Genomic DNA, 21,498 nt, shown 5'->3' with positions numbered 1-21,498 from the left:
TAACCATGCAACAGATTCCAGTTCCAGACGAATTGTAAACATTCATGATTGTCAAAGCTGTCTCCAGAAAGGGGAAGAAGCCAGAATTCATCAACTCCAGCAAGGGATTTAAGTCGAAAGCTATAGAAACAGGGTCTTCTCAATAATGACCAGCAGGACCAGGCACAAGGTTGGGAAGGCAGGCGTGCATTCAGAATGAAGTGTACATGAAGCAAGCAGTAGGTTACATTTCTCTTCTATACATTAAAACCTGATTTTCTTGAACAATTTAAAATATGTGAAAAAGAAAAGCAAATGGATCTTCAAGTTCTTGAAAAAGGAAACCCAGTGCACATTTCAAAAGGGAATGGCTTTCTAAGGTCATCATAGCCAAAATGCTATTTTCAATACAAAGGATGTATGAATGGTTGACATTTTCACTAATGATGATATAGACAATCTTGAAATGTTGAATGTCACACTTGCAGTAAAGCTGAAAGCATCTCTGCTTTGTGCTACATTCATGATCATGTGAAGTATACAGTAATTACTGAAAATTGACATAGCAAGAAATACACCTTTAAATTTGTACTGTATCGGCTTCATCATACAGATACTTTCTGGACGAACTGAATAAACCTGAACTTTCAAAATTCCTGTTTCCTACAGTGCTTTCATTGTGACAGGAATCACACACAATTTTATGTTCACAGTAATCTTGAATTATGGAAGATGGTGGTGATTACACCAGGTAGAGCTTATGTTATGCTGGGCAAGAAAAGGGGCTAGCTGCAATCTTGTGACATGAAATCAAACATTTGTCTGTACAGGATTGCGATGATCAGAGATGATCTGGGAATAGATGATGCTTGGAAGCACGTGCCAATTATGCAAGACATTGAAACTACTCTAAGGATAGCGTATAGTGTTCAACAGGTCAACTGTCCAAAAAGGACAATTTGAAGATCCAGGCAAAGTTACACAGTGTGATACAGTGGCCTTCCAACCACTGAATGAAGTGAAGTGGCTGCCACGACACTGTGAATGTTCTCATGCAAAGCTACCCTCACTTACCTGGATGAGTACAGTTCTAAAACCATTCATGAAGCTCGACACTTCAGGATAAAACAACCAATTCATTTGCACCTCAATGAACACTCAGTATCAGTAAGAGATGCACTTTAGAAATTCATCCATGTTTCTCAAAGTTCCTTACAAATCCATGACCATTACAATTCAGTAGGATCAGGGCCCCAGATACACAGGTCACTACTACCTGCACAAACACTTCAAAGCCACTCACCATCCTGACTTGAAGTGTATCACTATTTCTTCAGTGATGCTGGTCGAAATCCTAGATCTCCCTCTCTAATGATATTGTAGATCTACTGACAGCAAATGGACAGTACAGTCCAAGGCAGCAGCTCACTACCACTGATTACGTCAGATGGAGCTTCTGTTATCCTGGGAAAGAAAAATGGGGTAGCCGCAATCTTGCAACAGGAAATCAAACGTTTGTCAGAACATTACTGCATTAATCTCAAAGGCAACAAAGAATGGACAATAAATGGTTGTCTAGACAGTGATGCTGACATCCCAGAAATGAAACAAAATTACCAACAACTTGTCTGCATATCTTTGCAGTCTTTTCATCCTCACAGTTTATAATCTCAACAAAGTTAGTGTCATCAACAAACTTAGATGCATTTCGTTGGTCTTTTTAAATACCCAAAACTCTTGCGTTGATCTTTTTAATACATCACTCATCATCAGCTGCCAACGTGAAAAGGTTATTCCATCCTTTTGTGGTATTTTCTGTACTTTAACAAAGTCAGACAAATTAACCATCTTAGTAATTCAATTGGTTATTTATATATTTGTGAACAGTTGTCAACAGTTTATGGGTCAAATGTGGGATTTCTGAAAGTAGACAATTGAGCATGGACATGGCAGAAAATAAACTGATCATGGATAAGAGGGCTAATACCAGGTTTCTCATATTATAAAACTGGATGAAGCGAAAGTTGTTCTTCTTTTCAAGAAGGGGAATAGGGAATCTCTGGCAATTACAGACCAGTCAGTCTTATGTTTCTGGTCAGCAAAATTTTGGAAAGAATTTTGAGGGATAGGATTTATGACTATTTGGAAAAGCATAGCGTGATTAAAGGCAGTCAGCGTGGCTTTAGAAGGGGCAGGTCATGCCTCATAAATCTTATTGAGTTCTTTGAGGAGGTGACGAGACAGGTCGATGAAGGTGGAGTAGTGGATGTGGTGTATATGGACTTCAGCAAAGCATTTGATAAGGTCCTCCGTGGTAGGCTCATTCATAAAGTCAGGAGGTATGGGATACAGGGACTGTTGGCTGTCTGGATTCAGAATTGGTTGGCTGACAGAAGGCAGAAAGTAGTTGTAAATGGAAAGTATTCTGCCTGGAAGTCAGTGGTGAGTGGTATTCTGCAGGGCTCTGTTCTTGGGCCTCTGCTCTTTGTAGTTTTTATAAATGACTTGGATGAAGAGGTTGAGGGATGGGTTAGTAAATTTGCCAATGACACAAAGGTTGGAGGTGCCATTGATAATATCGAGGGCTGCTGCAGGCTGCAGCGCGACACAGACAGGATGAAGAGCTACGCTGAGAAATGACAGATGAAGTTCAACCTGGATAAATGCGGTGATTAATCTTGCAAGGTCAAACTTGAATGCTGAATATAGGATTAAAGACAGTGTCTTGGCAGTGTGGAGGAAGAGGGATCTTGGTGTTCAAGTGCATAGATCCCTCAAGTTGCCAGCCAAGTGGATAGGGTTGTTAAGAAAGCACATGGTTTTTTGGCTTTCATTAACAAGGGGATCATGGTTAAGAGCCGCGAGGTTTTGCTGTGGCTCTACAAGACCCTGGTGAGACTGCACTAGTTCTGGTCACCCTATTAGAGGAAAGATAAGGAGGCTTTGGAGAGGGTGCAAAGAAGGTTTACCAGGATGCTGCCTGGACTGGAGGTCCTGTCTTACAAAGAGAGGTTGACTAAGCTCAGACTTTTCCCTCTGGAGAGGTGATGGAAAAGAGGTGACTTCATTGAGGTATACAGGGTAATGAGAGGCATGGATACAGTCAATAGCCAGAGACTTTTCCACAGGGCAGGATTGACTGGCACGGGGGGGGGGGGGGGGGGGGTCATCGTTTTAAGATATTAAGAGGAAGGTATAGAGGAGATGTCAGAGGTAGGTTCTTTACGCAGAAAGTTGTGAATGCATGGAATGCTTTGTCGGCGGTGGTGGTAGAAGTATAGTCAGTAGGGACATTTAAGCAATGGACAGCGTGAATTCAGGTGTGCGTAGGTTACGTTATTTTATTTTAGATTAGGGCCCATTCTGTGCTGTACTTTTCTATGTTCTATATAAAGTGGCCAAAATCATCCTGCAAACTGAGAAGGTATCCTTGACTGTTTCAGTGGACTGAACTAAGGCTAAGGCAACAGAATTGACAAAGGAATTAAAAACAGAATTTCCTGAAAAGCTAGGTAAGCAAAGATAAATAAAATACCAGCACAGCATTTTGGACAGATGGAAATATAGCAGTGATGAAATACACCATCTAACAAGTCAGCAGAGTTCACGAGAATTCAACTGCGGCTAAAGCAGCTTGAACATGAGAAAGAACTAAAGCAATCTGAAAAGGAAATTGAATTTAAAAGACTTGAGTTTGAGGAAGACGACAAAGGAGAAGAATTTAAAGATGGTGGCTCCAGGATGTCTCAGAGAGGGTGTAGAACATTCTCAAGGGGGAGGGTGAGTAGCCAGAAGTCAGAGTGCACATTGGCACAAATGACAAAGGTAGAAATAGGGATGAGGTCCTGTGGAGTGATTAGAGAGAGCTGGAAAAAAAAGTTTAAAACCAGGACTTCGTCGGTGATAATTTCCAGATAACTTCCAGTGCTAGTGAGTGTAAGAACAGGAGGATATGGCAGATGAATGCACAGCTAAAGAACTGGTGCAGGGGGCAGGGATTCAGATTTTTAGATCATTGGGATCTTTTCTGGGGCAGAGATGATCTGTTCAAGAGGGACAGGTTGCATCTGAAGTGGAGGGGGATCAATACCTTAGTGGCCAGATTTGCTAGTGCTAAAAGGGAGGGTTTAAACTAGATTGAAAGGGATGAGATCCTCAACTGCAAGGAGGCAAGTGTAAGGCTAGAAGGAAATACAGTAATCACAGATCGTAAAATGAAGACAGGGCTCAGGTTGGAACATGACAGGGAGCTGCCTGTTAGATAAAACTGCATCTATTTCAATGAAAGAGGACTGACAGGTAAGGTAGCGGAACTCACGGCGTGGCTAAGTACATGGGACTGGGATATCACAGCCATTACAGAAACAGGACTAAAGGAGATAAAGGACTGGCAGCTTAACGTACAGGTGTTTTAGGCAGGACAGAGGTGGTGAAAAGAGGGGAGGGGGGAGTTGCATTTTTGATCAAGGCAAGTATCACAGCAGTAATCAGATGAAATAATTGAAGAATCATGACGAAAGAACTGAAGAGGCTTTGTGGGTGGAGGTAAGAAATAAGAAGGGGATGGTGACATTATTGGGGTTGTACTATAGGCCCCCAAATAGTCACGGAATTAGAGGAACGAATATGCAGGGAGACTGGGGAGACTTGCAGGAGCAATAGGACTGTCATAGTCGGGGATTTTAATTTTCCTAACATTGATTGGGACTACATAGCATTAAAGACTTAAATGGATGGAAGTTTTAAGTGCATTCAGAAATAGAGGTGTACAGCACGGATGTTTCCTCAGGCAGTATTTAGAGGGTCCTACTCGGGAAGGACAAAACTCAACCTACTCTTGGGAAATAGGGTAGGACAGGTGACAGTGGGAGCACTTTGGGATCAGTGGCCATAATTCTATTAATTTTAAAATAGTTATTGAGAGAGATAAAACTGGTCCACATGTACACATACTAAATTGGGGCAAGGGGAATTTTGATGGAATTAGACAGAAGCTTGCAGAAGTTGGTCGAAGTAGTGTTTGCAGGCAAAGTAACCTCTGGCAAGTGGGAGGTCTTTAAAGGTGAGATAGCTAGAGTTCAAGGTCTATATGTTCCTGTGAGGGTGAAAGGCAAAGTTGACAGGAATAGGGAGCCCTGGATGACCAGAGATATTGAGACTTTGACCAGAAAAGAGGAGGAGGTATGGCTCAGGTACAGATAGCTGGGATCAAGTGAGTCCCTGGTAGTATACAGGGAAACCTCGATTATCCAAATGAGATGGGCAGACACTATTTCGTTCGGATAATCGATTATTCAGTTAATCGATTAAATGCCTTTCCTCTGGGGCTTGGAGTTTTTAAAAGTCTGCTCTCCGTTTAGGAGACAAGGCAGCAGCACATTGAGGGCGAGGCCCTACCCCAACCCCGTCCAACACTGCCTCTCTGCCCCGATCCCATCCAACACCACCCCCCGCACCCCTGCCCCGACCCTGTACAACACCGCCCCCGCCCGCCCCTCAACCCCGTCCAACACCACCCTCCAAACCCGGCCAACACCGCTACCCCCGCCCCTCCAACTGCTCAACCCCAAACCCTATCCAACACTGCTCCCACCCGTGCAGAACCCCTATCCACTCCCGCCCCCTCTCCGGGGTAGTCAGACTATACACCAACCTTTGTGGAGTAAGTCTCCATATAGCGTGTACAAATACACACACATACCTTTTTACTGCAACTTTTCGACAGTTTCCACCTCTGCCCCGTATAGGACAATGTTGGAGAGATTATCTGGGGAAGGGAGATTTAGAGTTCACCCCGATGTAGAACTTCAGAGAAAGTGTGTGGTGTGTGTGTGTGCGAATGCGTGTGCACGTGTATGTGTGTATGTGTGTGTGTGTGTGTTTGTGTGTGGGTGGGGGGGGAGGGGGGGTTAGTCATTTGGAGACGGTGCTTGTTTAATTACTGTAAACAAAAGACGCGATCACTGTTGGAAACACGTCTATGATGTAATGTTTCTATCAGGACCTCAAGATCTCCTTCGGATAATCCAATTTTCAGATAATTGGTATTCGGATAATCGAGGTTCTTCTGTATATGGGACACAGGAGTTTACTGAAGAAATCAGGAGGGCAAAAACAGGGAAATGCGATAGCCATTCACTGAGAAGATTAGGGTGAATCCAAAGAGGTTCTTTAAATATATTAAAGGAAAAAGAATAGCTAGAGAATAGGACCCCCAAGGACTAAATCTGGACATGTGTGTGTGGAACTGCAGGAGATGGGCGAGGTCCTCAACGATTATTTCTCCTTTATGTTTACTGTGGACAAAGACCAGATGACTTGGGGACATTAGTGGTCATACCTTGGGGACAGTCCATACCACAGTAGAGGATGTGTTCGATATATTTGAATGTATGAAGTTGGATAAATCTCCTGGTCCTGACCAGACATATCCAAGAACATTGCAAAAAGCTAGAGATGAAATTGCAGAGACCCTGGCTGATATTTTTGCATCATCGTTAGCCATGGGTGAGATCCCAGAAGACTGGAAGGTAGCAAATACTGTGCCTTTGTTCAAAGAAATGCTGCAAAGAAAATCCTAGGAACTATAGACCAGGAAGCCTAACATCTGTGGTAGGTAAGTTATTTCAGAAGATTATGAAAGATGAGATATACATGCATTTGGAAAGACAAGGTTTGATTTGGAAAGACAAGGTTTGATTAGGAACAGTCAGCATGGCTTTGTGTATGGGAGATCATGTCTTATAGACTTGTTAGAGTTCTTTCATGAAGTGACTGGGAAGGTTGACAAGGGCAGGGTGGTAGATGTAGTCTATATGGATTTTAGTAAGGCCTTTGTTAAGGTTCAATATGTCAGGCTTCTCTGGAAGGTTAGATTGCAGGGAATCAAGGGGGAGCTGGCAAATTGGATACCCAATTGGCTTGATGGTAGGAAACAAAGGATTATAGTGGAAGGATGCTTGTCAGACTGGAAGTCTGTGACTAACAGAATGCCTCGGGGTTGCTACTGGATCCACTACTGTTTGTTACCTATATCAATGAGTTGGATGAGAATGAAGTGGAGGAGCCAGTGTTTGACTGGGGTGGACAAAGTTAAAAATCATACAATGCCAAGTTATAACCCAACAGGTTTATTTAGAAGTACTAGCTTTCAGAGCACTGCTCATTCAGCTCCACAACCATCTGATGAAGGAGCAGCGCTCTGAAAGCTAATACTTCCAAATAAACCTGTTGGACTATAACCTGGTGTTGTGTGATTTTAACTTGGATGAGAATGTATAAGGCATGATTAATATATTTGCAAATGTCATGAAAGTAGGCAGTATCATGGACAGTGAGGAAGTTTATCAGAAATTGCAGCAAGACCTTGAGCAGCTAGGGAAGTGCACTGAGAAATGGCAAATAGAGTTTAATATAGATAAGTGAGAGATCTTGCATTTTGGAAAGTCAAATCAAGGCAGGAGTTTCATGGTGAATGGTAGGGCCTTAAGGAACAGAGGGACCATGGAGTTCACGTGCATGGTTCTATGCAAGTGGGGTCACAGATAGACAGAGCAGTGATGAAGGCTTTTGGCACACCAGCCTTCATCGGTTAGGACAATAACTATAGAAGTTGGGAAGTTATCTTGCAGTTGTATACGAGACATCGGCGAGGCCGCACTTGGAGTAGTGTATTCAGGTTTGGTTACCTTGCTATAGTAAGGATGTAATTAAACTGGAAAGAGTGCAGAACAAATTTACAAGGATATTGCCAAAACTCAACAATCTGAATTAAAAGGAGGTTGGACAAGCCAGGACTTTTTTCTTTAGAGTATAGAAGGCTGAGGGGGGATCTTATAGAAGTGTATAAGATCATGAGAAGCATGAATAGAGTGAATGCACTCAGTCTGTTTCCTAGGGTTGGGGAATTTGAGGACTAGAGGACATCAGTTTAAGGATAGAGGGGTAAGAATAAAAGAGAACCTGAGGAGCAACTTTTCTTTTTACACAGGGGTGGTATGCATATGGAATGAGCTGTCAGCAGAAGTGGTTGAAGCAGGTACATTAACAACATTTTAAAGGCATTTGGACAAATACATGGATAGGAAAGGTTTAGAAGGATATGGGCCAAGTGCAGGGAAATGGGGTTAGCAAGGATGGACATTATGGATGGCATGGACCAGTTTAGGCTAAAGGGCCTGTCTCCATGTTGCCGGACTCTATGACTCCATAACTAGAGATTCAGTAGAAAGAAAAGGAATTGAGAAAAGAGTAACAGCTTAGGATGTTGGAACATTTTTAGAACAGAACCATGGCAAATAGGAACAGGAGTACATCATGCATCCGAGTGAGCTTACACCGTCATTTAATATAATCCTGGCTGATTGAAGACTTCAATGCATTTTACTCACACTATCCCCATAATTATTATGTCATTGTATCAACGTCGACAGTAAATATATCGAAACACTTCCACAGTCTTCCATAGAGGTCACGCTTTCAAGGTGAGAGGTAGAAAGTTTAAGGGGGATACACGCGGCAAGTACTTCACACAGAGGGTGATGGGTGTTTGGAACACGTTGCCAGCATAGGTGGTAGAGGCAGGCACGGTAGATTCATTTAAGATGCATCTGGATAAATGCATGAGTAGGTGGGGAGTAGTGGGATACAGATGCTCAGGAATTGACCGACAGGTTTAGACTGTACATTTGGATTGGCTCAGGCTTGGAGGGCCGAAGGGCCCATTCCTGGGCTGTAAATTTTCTTTGTTCTTTGTGTTCTGCAATACTAAATTCTAAAGACAACCTTCTAATAAACAAAATTCTCATCTCAGTACTAACTAGAATCCCCCTTATTCTTAAATTGTATTCCTGGTTCTAGACTCCCCAACCAGGAAACATCTTACCTTATATCTACACTACTTACCTTCCCAAATATTCTGTAAATTATAATGAGTTCACTTCTCATTCTCAGAAACTCGAGAGAATACAGGCCCAATTTGCCCAACTTCTCTTCACTGGATAGTCCTTCCAACACGGAAAAAGTCTGGTCAACCTTTATTGCACTTCCTCTTTAGCAACGATACATCTCCTGACATAATGAGACTAAACTTGCACAGACTGCTCCAGGTGCTATCTAACCAAGCTACAATGAGTTTGAAACAAGACTTCACGACTACTTTCCTCAAATCCTCTTACAACCAAGGCCATCAGTCATTAGCTTTTCTCATAGCTTGCTGCACTTGTAAGATATTCTTCAGTGACTTATTGATAGTGACATCCAAGTCCCTATGCAAATCTACACTTTCCAACCTCTTACCATTTAAGAGATACTCTGCACACCTTTTCTTCCTACCAAAGTGGATAACTTCACATTTTTCCACATTTTATTCCATCTGCATCTTCTTGCCCAATTACTAAGCCTGTCCAAATCTTAAGTGAAATAATTTTACATTCTTCCTTACAACACAAAACTGTTTAGCGTTATATTATAAAAGACAATGAAAATATTAAATTTGCCACATAGAACACACCCCTCCAGCCCCCACATCTGCTGTGAACAGTTGGACCCAAGGGGCTGAATACTGTTAAGTCCCTTGGATCTGACGGGATGCACCATAAGATATTACAGCCAATGCACTGGTAGTAATCTTCCAAGAATTGTTAGATTCTGGGAAAGTCTCAGAGGATTGTAAAACTGCCAATTTAAAATATTTAAAAGAGGCGAGACAGAAACAGACAACTATTGGCCAATTATCTTAACCCGTTATTGGAAACAATTTAGAGTCTATTATGAAGAATGTTATAGCAGATCATTTAAAAATACAGAATATGATCAAACAGAGTCAGCATAGTTTCACTAAGGGGAAATCAGACACGACAAATTTACCAGAATTCCTTGAGAAAGAACAAGCAGGACAGATAAAGGGGAAGCTGTCATGTTTTGATTTTTAGAAGGCATTTGATAGGGTACTGCATATTAGTCCACTTAAGAGCCCAGAATGTTGATGTTAGTTTATTAGTATAGTTAAAAGATTGGCTAACTCACCAAAGAAAGAAAGTTGGGATTACGGGGAACATTTTGAGGATGGCAGCTTGTAACTAGCAGAGTGCCACAGGGATCAGTTCTGGGGTAACAAGGGGGTCATTCTTTTAAAACAGGAATGAGGAAGAAGTTCTTCTATAGGGGGCAGTTAATTTGTGGAATCGTTTACCACAGAGGCTGGGTCGTCTAGCTTATTCAAGTTTGAAATAGACAGATTTTTAATCAGCAATAGAATCAAGCGTTATGGGAAAAAGGCAGGAAGGTTCTGTTGAGGATTATCAGATCAGCAATGATCTGAATGGCAGAACAGACTCAATGGACTGAATGGACTTTTACTGCTCCTACATCTTACTGTCTTAAGCACTGATGCTTGTCGTAGCCCATTAGTCATATTCTGTAGCATGAAAATTACCCATTTATTCCTACCATTTTCTAACTATTCCAAAAACTGATGCTAGGTTTACTGGCTCGTACTTTCAAGTTTTCTTCGTCGCTTTTTTCTTCAGGCATGGTGTTACATGACTTGCAGTCAGCTAGAATCTAGAGAATTTTTCAAAATCAAACACCTCTGCAGAACCTTATTTTAGAAGGCCATTAGGTCCAATACTTATCAGATTTTAGTCCCTTAGGCTTTCCTTTTTTTCTGATATTAATTTCCTTAATCTTATCACCCGCTTGATTATGTTCTGTTTCTAACCCCTACCAAGTAGAAGATCAAGGACAGTAGTAGACTGAAACATCGATTTTCCGTTCCTCGGATGCTGCTTGACCTGCTGTGCTTTTCCAACACCACTCTAATCTAGACTCTGATTTCCAGCATCTGTAGTACTCACTTCTGCACAGTAGAAACATGGCGACACCTCAAGTTTCATTCCAAGTCACACATCATCCTGACTTGGAAATATGTCTTTTCTACTGTTAAAACAGACAAACGCTGTGTTTGATGTCTTTGCCATTTCTTCGTTCCTTTGTCAACATCTCTGACTCTAAGAAAGAAACCTCTACTTTACTCTCCTCCTCTGTTTTACTCTCATGCTATTTCTGAAATGTTTCAGTTGAGTTTTTGCTGACTGTTTGTTGATTTCAAAACACCCAAGATCCTCTGGCATATTACTTTTATTTGTAACATAACAATCGCTTAGTCATAGATAGAGTCATAGTAATGTACGGCATGGAAACAGACCCTTCGGTCCAACCTGTCCATGCCGACCAGATATCCCAACCCAATCTAGTCCCACCTGCCAGCAGCCGACCCATATCCTTCCAAGCTCTTCCTATTCATATACCCATCCAAATGCCTTTTAAATGTTGCAATTGTACCAGCCTCCACCACATCCTCTGGCAGCTCATTCCATACACGTAACACCCTCTGCATGAAAAAGTTGCCTCTTAGGTCTCTTCTATATCTTTCCCCTCTCACTCCAAACATATGCCCTCTAGTTTTGGACTCCACAACCCCAGGGAAAAGACTTTGCCTATTTATCCTATCCATGCCCCTCACTTTTGTAAACCTCTATAAGGTCACCCCTCAGCCTCCGATGCTGCAGGGAAAACAGCCCCAGCCTATTCAGTCTCTCCCTACAGCTCAAATCCTCCAACCCTGGCAACATCCTTGTAAATCTTTTCTGAACCCTTTCAAGTTTCACAACATCTTTCTGATAAGAAGGAGACCAGAATTGCACGCAATATTCCAACAGTGGCCTAACCAATGTCCTGTACAGCCGCAACATGACCTTCCAACTCCTGTACTCAATACTCTGACCAATAAAGGAAAGCATACCAAACACCTTCTTCACTATCCTATCTACCTGTGACTCCACTTTCAAGGAGCTATGAACCTGCACTCCAAGGTCTCTTTGTTCAGCAATACACCCTCGGACCTTACCATTAAGTGTATAAGTCCTGCTAAGATTTGCTTTCCCAAAATGCAGCACCTCGTATTTATCGGAATTAAACTCCATCTGCCACTTCTCAGGCCATTGGCCCATCTGGTCCAGATCCTGTTGTAATCCGAGGTAACCCTCTTTGCTGTCCACTACATCTCCAATTTTGGTGTCATCTGCAAACTTACTAACTGTACCTCTTATGTTCGCACCCAAATCATTTATGTAAGTGAAAAAAAGTAGAGGACCCAACTGTAATAATTCTACCCTTAACTTTTCAAATAAGGCAGGGATAGGCCTTTCTTCCCAAGTTTTGTTATTTTTAATAGAACACATCTTTGTTGAACATTTTAAAACTGTTTCTTCAAATATTTCCTGTTATTTATTACCCCACTTTTTAATATATTTGATTAACTTTAGATAGGTATGAGGGGAGAATGATGTTAGGTTTGTTTAAAATTTTTACTTAAGACTGTAAAAGTAAAGGTGGAAGCATTTGCAGCCATTTTTAGACAGAAGTGTTGTGTGGATGATCAAACTAGGCCTCAGGGTGATGAACTGGCTTGATGGAGAAGTTCCAGAGGGCGGTTGGGAAGAGTGCATGTAAGTGGAAACATTATGAATTGCAAGAAACAAAATTATCAGACAAACCGTATCCTGGTAGAAGTCAAACCAGTACAAAGACAACAAATCCTAGATACCTGATCACCCCAGTTTAGCCTCCTAAGGTCCCAGAATCACAAATCTTAGTCTTTAGCCTACTGGATTCACATAATTTGATATGAACAAGCAGTTGAAGGAAACGTACACAGCAAAGGTTATTGGCCCCAATAAAACTCTTATTATACTGATGGAGACTTTTGGCTTCAGACTTAACCATTCCATGCTTTGGCAGACAGTTGCAGAACAATTACAGCAATGGCAATCGGGAAATTCGAACAGATATATTCTGCTCACTAAAGTCAGGATAAATTCAATCCAGTCAACTACTGCCCATCAGTAAACATCAGTAAAGGGATGGAAGATGTCATGAACAACCACATCTACCAACAGTTACTCAGCAATAAACTGCTCACCATCTGGTTCAATGTCTTTTAAGGAATGAAATCTCTTACTGGAAATCACACATTGGAAATTTCTGGCCTGTGTGTGATTCCAGACCCTCAGTAAGCTATTCCGTTCAAGGGCACGAGAGTTAGGCACAAACTGTTCTAAGAGATGAACTCAAAACGTTAAATGGGACAGTCTTTGACATCAAGGCAGCATCTGAGTGTAGCACAAATAAAACTTCGCAAAATTGAAGTCAATGGGAATTGGGGTTACAGTTATTCAGTGATTGGAGTTATACCTAGATCAAATGATGATAGCTGAGTTGGAGATCAATCATCTAATCCCGAAGTCATTTGAAGGAATTTCTCAGTTTAGTGCCCTAGATCCGGGAGTGTAGAACGGCTTTATTCAGGACATTCACTCTGACATAAATCGGATGTGGAGATGTTTGCTGAAGATTCAACACTGTTCATTGAGTACCATTCACAATTTCAGATGCTGAAGATATCTATGCCAAGATGCAGCAAACCCTGGACAAAATTCAAGTTTCTGATAAAGGATCACTTAAAACATTAACTCTTTTCTCTGTGCAGATGCTGCCAGATCTGCTGCATTTCTGCAAAACTGTTTTTTGTTCAGACTTGGATTCAAAACTAGGAATTAACGTTCAAACCACTTAAAGAAATGGTTATCTACAAACTCTCACTTAACGTTCAACAACATTGCCGTGGCTAACTTCACCACTATAAACAAAGTGATCACTAGTGACTAGAAATTTAATTGCAGCATAATATACACATGCACCTTATGGCATTATGGCCACAACAGCAGGTCAGAAGCTGGGGATTCTACAGGAAATAACTTGTTTCTTTAGTTCTTAAAGAGTGACCATCATCCACAAAGGACTATTCAGGAACATCATGGAATATTCCTTTCCTACCTAGATGCATTCAGTTCCAAACACTGCAAGAAACCCAACATCATCCAAGACCAAATAGCCCACTTAACTGTCATTCCATCCAACATATTAAACTTTTACTCCTTCCACTAGACAACTCACGGTGGCAGCAGAGTATACCACAGATAAAATAAACTGCAACAATGCACCAAGTATCCTCCAATTCCATCTTTCAAATCTACAACCCCTATCAGGTAGAAGAACAAGGGCAGTAGATGCATGGCAACACCTCAAGTTTCATTCCAAGCCACACATCATTCTGACTTGGAACTATGTCACTGTTCCCTCAATGGTTTGGGTTAAAATCCTGGAATTCCCTTCCCAACAGGATTCTGGATGTACACACACCACATGGATCGTAGTTGTTCAAGATGCCAGTTTACTGACACCTATTCAGACATTTCAGGATGTGCAATAAATGCCCAAAACCCATGAACGGATTAAAAAAATGTAGGTAGGCGGAAACAGAGATGATGGTCGAAATAGATGTAGCTCATGTTAAGACATGAGTAGTACTAATGCTCGAGTTCAGGTTTGTGGAGGCCGAAAGGTGTAAATTTCAACAGAAAGGCATGCCAGGTGGAGCATCAGAAATACCTAAAAATGAGATGTTAACCTGGTGAAGCTACAACATAAAACTATGTGCATGCCAAAGAAAGAGGCAGCATGCAAGAAACAGGTGAGGCTATCCACAATCAATGAATCGGTTATAAGCTTTGTAGGAGAAAGTGAGGACTGCAGATGCTGGAGTACCAGAGTTGAAAAATGTGGTGCTGGAAAAACACAGCAGGCCAGGCAGCATCCGAGGAGCAGGAGAATCGACGTTTCGGGCATAAGCCCTTCTTCTGAGGCGCTCTTCCTCCAGGCATCGTGTGGCCAGGGTCAGGCGATGGAGGAGGCCAAGGACCTGCATGTCATTGGCGGAGTGGGAGATGGAGTTAAACCGTTCAGCCACGGGGCGGTTGGGTTGGTTGGTGTGCGTGTCCCAGACGTGTTCCCTGAAACGTTCCACAAGTAGGCAGCTGGTCTCCCCAATGTACAGGAGACCACATCGGGTGCAGTGGATAGAATAAATGATGTGTGTGGAGGTGCAGGTGAATTTGCGACAGATATGGAAAGATCCATTGGGGCCTTGGAGGGAGGTGAGGGGGGAGGTGTGAGCGCAAGTTTTGTACTTCTCGCTGTTGCAGGGGAAGGTGCCGGGAGTGGAGGTTGGGTTGGTGGGGGGTGTGGACTTGACGAGGGAGTCACGGAGGGAGTGGTCTCTCCTGAATGCTGATAGGGGTGGAGAGGGAACTATATCCTTGGTGGTGGGGTCTGTCTGGAGGTGGCGGAAATGATGGAGGATGATACGATGTATCCGGAGGTTGGTGGGGTGGAAGGCGAGGACCGTGAGGTTCTGTCCTGGTGGCGATTGGAGGGGCGGGGTTCAAGGGCGGAGGTGCAGGAGGTGGAGGAGAGCGTTGTCGACCACATCGGAGGGGAAATTGTGGTCTTTGAAGAAGGAGGCCATTTAAGTTGTTCGGTAGTGGGACTGGTCCTCCTGGGAGCCGATGTGGCGGAGGAACTGGGAACATGGGATGGCGTTTTTACAGGGCGCAGGGTGGGAGGAGGGGTAAACTAGGTAGCTGTGGAAGTCAGTTGGTTTGTAGTAAATGTCGGTGTTGAATCGGTCACCCGAGATAGAAATGGAGAGGTCTAGGAAGGGGAAGGAGGAGTCTGAGATGGTCCAGGTAACTTTGAGGTCGGGGTTAAAGGTGTTAGTAAAGTGGATGAACTGTTCAATCTCCTCATGGGAGCACGAGGTAGAGCCAATACAATCATCGATGTTGCGGAGGAAAAGGTGGGGGGTGGTGCCAGTGTAGCTGCGGAAGATGGACTGTTCCACATATCTGATGAAGAGGCAGGCATAGCTGGGGGCCCATGTGGGTGCCCATGGCTACTCCTTTGGTTTCGAGGAGGTGGGAGGATTGGAAGGAGAAGTTGTTAAGAGTGAGGACCAGTTCAGTCAGTCGAAGGAGGGTGTCAGTGGAAGGGTACTGGTTGGTTCGGCAGGAGAGGAAGAAGCAGAGGACTTGGAGGCCTTTGTGATGGGGGATGGAAGTGTATGGGGACTGGATGTCCACCATGAAGATAAGGTGTTGGGGGCCAGGGAAGCGAAAGTCATGGAGGAGGTGGAGGGCGTGGGTGGAGTCCCGAACATAGGTGGGGAGTTCTTGGACTAAGGGGGATAGGACAGTGTCGAGGTATGCAGAGATGAGTTCGGTGGGGCAGGAGAAGGCTGAGACAATGGGTCGGCTGGGGCAACCGGGTTTGTGGATTTTGGGTAGGAGGTAGAAACGGGCAGTGCGGCGTTGTGGGACTAGGAGGTTGGAGGCAGTGGATGGGAGATCTCCTGAGGTGATGAGGTTATGGATGGTCTGGGAGATGATGGTTTGATGGTGGGAGGTGGGGTCATGGTCAAGTGGGCAGTAGGAGAAGGTGTCTGCGAGTTGGCATCTAGCTTCAGCGGTGTAAAGATCGGTGCGCCAAACTACCACTGCGCCTCCCTTGTCTGCCTGTTTGATGGTGAGGTTGGGGTTGGAGCAGAGGGAGTGGAGGGCTGCGTGTTGTGAGGGTAAGAGGTTGGAGTGGGTGAGGGGGTGGACAGGTTGAGGCGGTCGATGTCGCGGTGGCAGTTGGATATGAAGAGATCAAGGGCGGGTAAGAGGCCAGCACGGGGTGTCCAGGTGGATGGGGTGTGTTGGAGGTGGGAGAAGGGGTCGTCAGAGGGTGGGCGAGAGTCCTTGTTGAAGAAGTAGGCGCGGAGGCGAAGGCGACGGAAAAAATGCTCGATATCTAGCCATGTGTCAAACTCATTGATCCGGGAGCGTAGGGGGATGAAGGTGAGGCCTCTGCTGAGGACTGATCGTTCATCCTCAGAGAGGGGGAGGTCTGGAGGGATAGTGAAAATACGGCAGGGCTGGGAGCTAGGACCTGGTGTGGGCAGAATTAGTCGCGGGGGCGGAGTGGTCCTTGATCAGGTGAGTGACGTCACTGGGGGTGGAAGTGGCTGTGGCGACGGCCACTCCAGGGGCAGAAGTGGCGCACCAAGCAGAAATAGCGCTGGTCCCGGTGGCCTTGGTTACCGCAGCAGCCGCACATCTGTCGGCGATGGTCTTCCTGGCTATCATGGAGGCGTTGTCTGGGCGGCGATTGCGGAGGATATATGGCCAGTGGTGGCTGTTGTCCGAGCAGCGGTGGGGCAGGAGGTGACATCACCATTCGCCGCAGCGGTGGTGGCTGCAGTGGCCACGTGGGCAATGGCACCCGCGCGGTTCTGAAGGTCACAAGAAGGATCTGGAACGGTCAAGGAATTCGGAGTGTGGGGGTGAGTACATGAAAGTTTTTTGTATTTACTTTCTTTGATGTTCGATATGGCTAGGAAAAAATCCTACCACTTCCTCCAAACCAAAGGAGAAGCCATGGGCACCCGCATGGGCCCCAGCTATGCTTACCTCTTCGTCGGATATGTGGAACAGTCCATCTTCCACATCTACACTGGCATCACCCCCCACCTTTTCCTCTGCTACATCGATGATTGTATTGGCACTACCTCGTGCTCCCACAAGAAGGTTGAACAGTTCATCCACTTTACTAACACCTTCCACCCCGACCTCAAATTTACCTGGACTGTCTCGGACTCCTCCCTCCTCTTCCTAGACCTTTCCATTTATATCTCGGGGGACCGACTCAACACAGACATTTACTACAAACCGACCGACTCCCACTCTGCCCCCTGTAAAAACGCCATCCCATATTCCCAATTCCTCCCCCTCTGCCGCATCTGCTCCCAGGAGGACCAATTCCACTACCAAACAACTCAAATGGCCTCCATCTTCAAAGACCGCAATTTCCCCTCCGACGTGGTCAACAATGCTCTCCACCGCATCTCCTCCACTTCCTGTACCTCCAATCGCCACCAGGACAGAACCCCACTGGTCCTCACCTTCCACCCCACCAATCTCCGGATACATCGTATCATCCTCCGTCATTTCCGCCACCTCCAGACAGACCCCACCACCAGGGATATATTTCCCTCTCCACCCCTATCAGCATTCAGGAGAGACCACTCCCTTAGCGACTCCCTCGTAAAGTCCACACCCCCCACCAACCCAACCTCCACTCCCGGCACCTTCCCCTGCAATCGTAAGAAGTGCAAAACTTGCGCCCACACCTCCCTCCAAGGCCCCAATGGATCCTTCTATATCCATCGCAAATTCACCTGCACCTCCACACACATCATTTACTGTATCTGCTGCACGCGATGTGGTCTCCTGTACATTGGGGAGACCAGCTGCCTACTTGTGGAATGTTTCAGGGAACACCTCTGGGACACGCGCACCAACCAACCCAACCGCCCTGTGGCTGAACACTAACTCCCCCTCCCACTCCACCAATGACATGCAGGTCCTTGACCTCCTCCATCGCCAGACCCTGGCCACACGACGCCTGGAGGAACAGCGCCTCATCTTCCGCCTAGGAACCCTCCAACCACACGGGATGAATGTAGATTTCTCCAGCTTCCTCATTTCCCCTCCCCTCCACCTTATCTCAGTCCCAACCTCCACATTTTTCGACTATAAACCTTGTAGTCCTGCCACAGTTAGTCGTGAATGACAGCTGACAACTAACATAATGAAGAGCTCCACAAAAATCTCCATCTTCAAATGATGTGTAAACCCATCACCAGGCAGAAGTATTTACATCCATCTTCAACTATAAAACTGGATATTCCAACTTTTTCTCCTCAAGTCCCCAGCAGTTTTCATCCAATTTGATTCACTCCATGTGACAAGAAATAGCCACCAGCCAAGAAAACATTCCAGCAACAGGACTGAGGACTTGTGCCCCAGAACTAGCCATGCCCTAGTCAAGCTTTTCTAGTGTAGATGCAACACTGATATCTATTCAGCAATGTGAAAACTTATATAGAAATGGCCAGTCAACAAAAGGCAGGACAAATCTAACCTGGCTGATTTCCATCCTACTTCTGTATTCTTGATCATCAAATTGACTGGAATCTCATCCATCAACAATCACGCCTTTTACCACTAATTCACAGTGGCAGCAGTGTGTACCATTTACAAGATTTACTGTACTGCAAAAACTTATGAAGACTCCTTCAGTATAAAATTCCAGTCTTGAACTCTACCACCTAGAAGGACAAGGGCAGCACATAGATCGAAACACCATCACATCCAAGTTCCCCTCCAAAACACACTGACTTGGAATTGTATCAACATTCCTTACTTATTTCTGGGTCAAAAACCTTGATCTCCCTAACGTCACTGTGGATGTCTCTACAGCGCAAAGTTTAAGGAGGCACCTCAACAGTATCTTCTCCAGGGCAATTAGGAATGGGCAGTAAACGCGGGCCTGACCAGCAATTCCCATAAGCCGAGAAAGAATTTTAAAAACTCATAATAGGAATGACTTTTCATATAGATTCAGATAAACTTTCATTCTAAGCCACAATTTTATATCCTAAATTGGCTAAGACTTTTAACTTAAACTGTGTTAAAATAAAGTCACTGTCTCTTTTTAAAGCATATTAAATGCCTATTCATTACCTTGGATTAAAGTTGGCAAACAGTTCACTAAGTTGTGCTTGGCCTCTTCAGCGCAATTAGAGTCATAGAGATGTACAGCACGGAAACAGACCCATCGGTCCAACTTGTCTATACCGACCAGATATCCCAGCCCAATCAAGTCCCACCTGCCAGCACCTCGCCCATATCCTTCCAAACTCTTCCTATTCATATACCCATCCAGATGCCTTTTAAATGCTGCAATTGTACCAGCCTCCACCACTTCCTCGGACAGCTCATTCCATACACGTACAACCCTCTGCGTGAAAAAGTTGCCCCTTAGGTCTCTTTTATATCTTTCTCCTCTCACTCTAAACCTATGCCCTCTAGTTCTGGACTCCCTTACCCCAGGGAAAAGACTTTGTCTATTTATCCTACCATGTCCCTCATGATTTTATAAAACCTCTATAAGGTCACTCCTTAGCCTCCGATACTCCACGGAAAGCAGCCCCAGCCTATTCAGCCTCTCCCTATAACTCAAATCCTCCAACCCTGGCAAAATCCTTGTAAATCTTTTCTGAACCATTTCAAGTTTCACAATACCTTTCAGATAAGAAGGAGACCAGAATTGCACGCGATATTCCAACAGTGGCCTAACCAACGTCCTGTATAGCCACAACACGACCTCCCAACTCCTGTATTCAATACTCTGACCAATAAAAAACATTCCAAACACCTTCACTAGTTGATAATGGGTTGATTTCTGGTAATCATATGATATTGTCTAATGATAATTCTTGTCAAGCACATGACTCCAATCTCTGTGGAGGTTAAAGAAAGCCCCTGTGAAAGACAGGATTGGCCTTTCAAAATGACTGACATCCCAGGAACCAATCAGGAGATAGTAAGAAGGAGTATCAATAAGATGACAATGATCTTTAAAACAAAAATCAAATTGACCACACACCACCTTGGCAATTTAAGACTGATCATATACTGTTTGTGCGCTAACAAGTCAGAGCTCAGGGAATCCACTGACCTTGGACAGATTTATTGTCTAACAAGGGTGAATACATAGTAACTTTTAGCAACCAAACACACAAGAACAAAGAAAATAGACTTCAATATAACACAGCAAAAAGACAAGTGCCCAATTAACCAGAAATCATGAGCCAATGTTTCAAAATGGATCAATTGATACCACTGCCTGTAGTCAACATCACTGTTCTGTACTTATCGTAATAAAATTAAAATCAAAGATATTTTTGAAGACATACTGATACCTGATCTGTCCCGCAATTTTCCCAACCTAGTCTACAATTGAGAGACCTAAGTCAATTACATTTAAAGTTAAATTGAATACTCTAGAAATTACAAAGCTTCATCCATCCCATCCCTGGCCTCCAAAGTTTCAAATTCATGGCAGGACAATGATTACTTATCAATATTAAATAACTGCTACAGGAAAATTTAGGAATTTCATGGATTGCCATTAAGTTCAGTGAGATGCCTAATTGTGGTGAACCAATGACTTTAATGACTGTGGTGAAGCAATGAGGAATTGCCCAATTCAGCCAAAATCTGTAGAGGATTACAATTTATGATATTGTCTTCTCTTCCAAGTTATACACTTTACAAATTATTTGAGTGATTTCTGTTCTAATAGTTTTTCCCATGTTCCTTTGAATATCAATGACAAATAACATCCATACCTTTCGATATGTCTCCAAACGTGTGCACATGAAATCCATGTTTTCCAGGAGTCAATCCAGTAATTTCTCCATTTATGCAAGTCGAGTGTCCACCTTCCTACAAGATAAGTATATATGTAAGGCATGAGCCTGGAGGACAGTCTCAGACTGAAGGCAGTCATGGAGAGGCGAGTACCAGATTGGAGGCTGCAGTGGGAGGTGAAGCCATGAGTTTTGAAGCCCAGCATAATCTGGAGACTTGGCCTGGAGCAGTCTGGACGCTAGCTGCTGGCACAGACAGGGGCAAAAGAACTGTAAATTGAATACTTTTCTTTTCCTCTTTA

At 44.0% G+C, this 21,498-nt stretch overlaps 1 protein-coding gene across 3 annotated transcripts in view; it reads right to left on the bottom strand.

The window, feature by feature from the left end:
- The window catches only part of LOC122555061 (superoxide dismutase [Cu-Zn]-like), a 58,695-nt gene that overhangs the window by 31,408 nt on the left and 5,789 nt on the right, over positions 1–21,498 (bottom strand). For all 3 annotated transcript variants that reach the window (XM_043700713.1, XM_043700715.1, XM_043700714.1), the window contains exon 2: positions 21,176–21,272. In XM_043700713.1, the coding sequence (XP_043556648.1) occupies positions 21,176–21,272 (97 nt within the window). The remainder of the gene's footprint in view (positions 1–21,175; positions 21,273–21,498) is intronic.

Source organism: Chiloscyllium plagiosum, chromosome 12, assembly GCF_004010195.1.
Source record: "Chiloscyllium plagiosum isolate BGI_BamShark_2017 chromosome 12, ASM401019v2, whole genome shotgun sequence".
Classification (NCBI taxonomy): domain Eukaryota; kingdom Metazoa; phylum Chordata; class Chondrichthyes; order Orectolobiformes; family Hemiscylliidae; genus Chiloscyllium; species Chiloscyllium plagiosum.
Note: the sequence above shows the minus strand (reverse complement) of the source record. Positions and strands in the feature narration are given on the sequence as shown.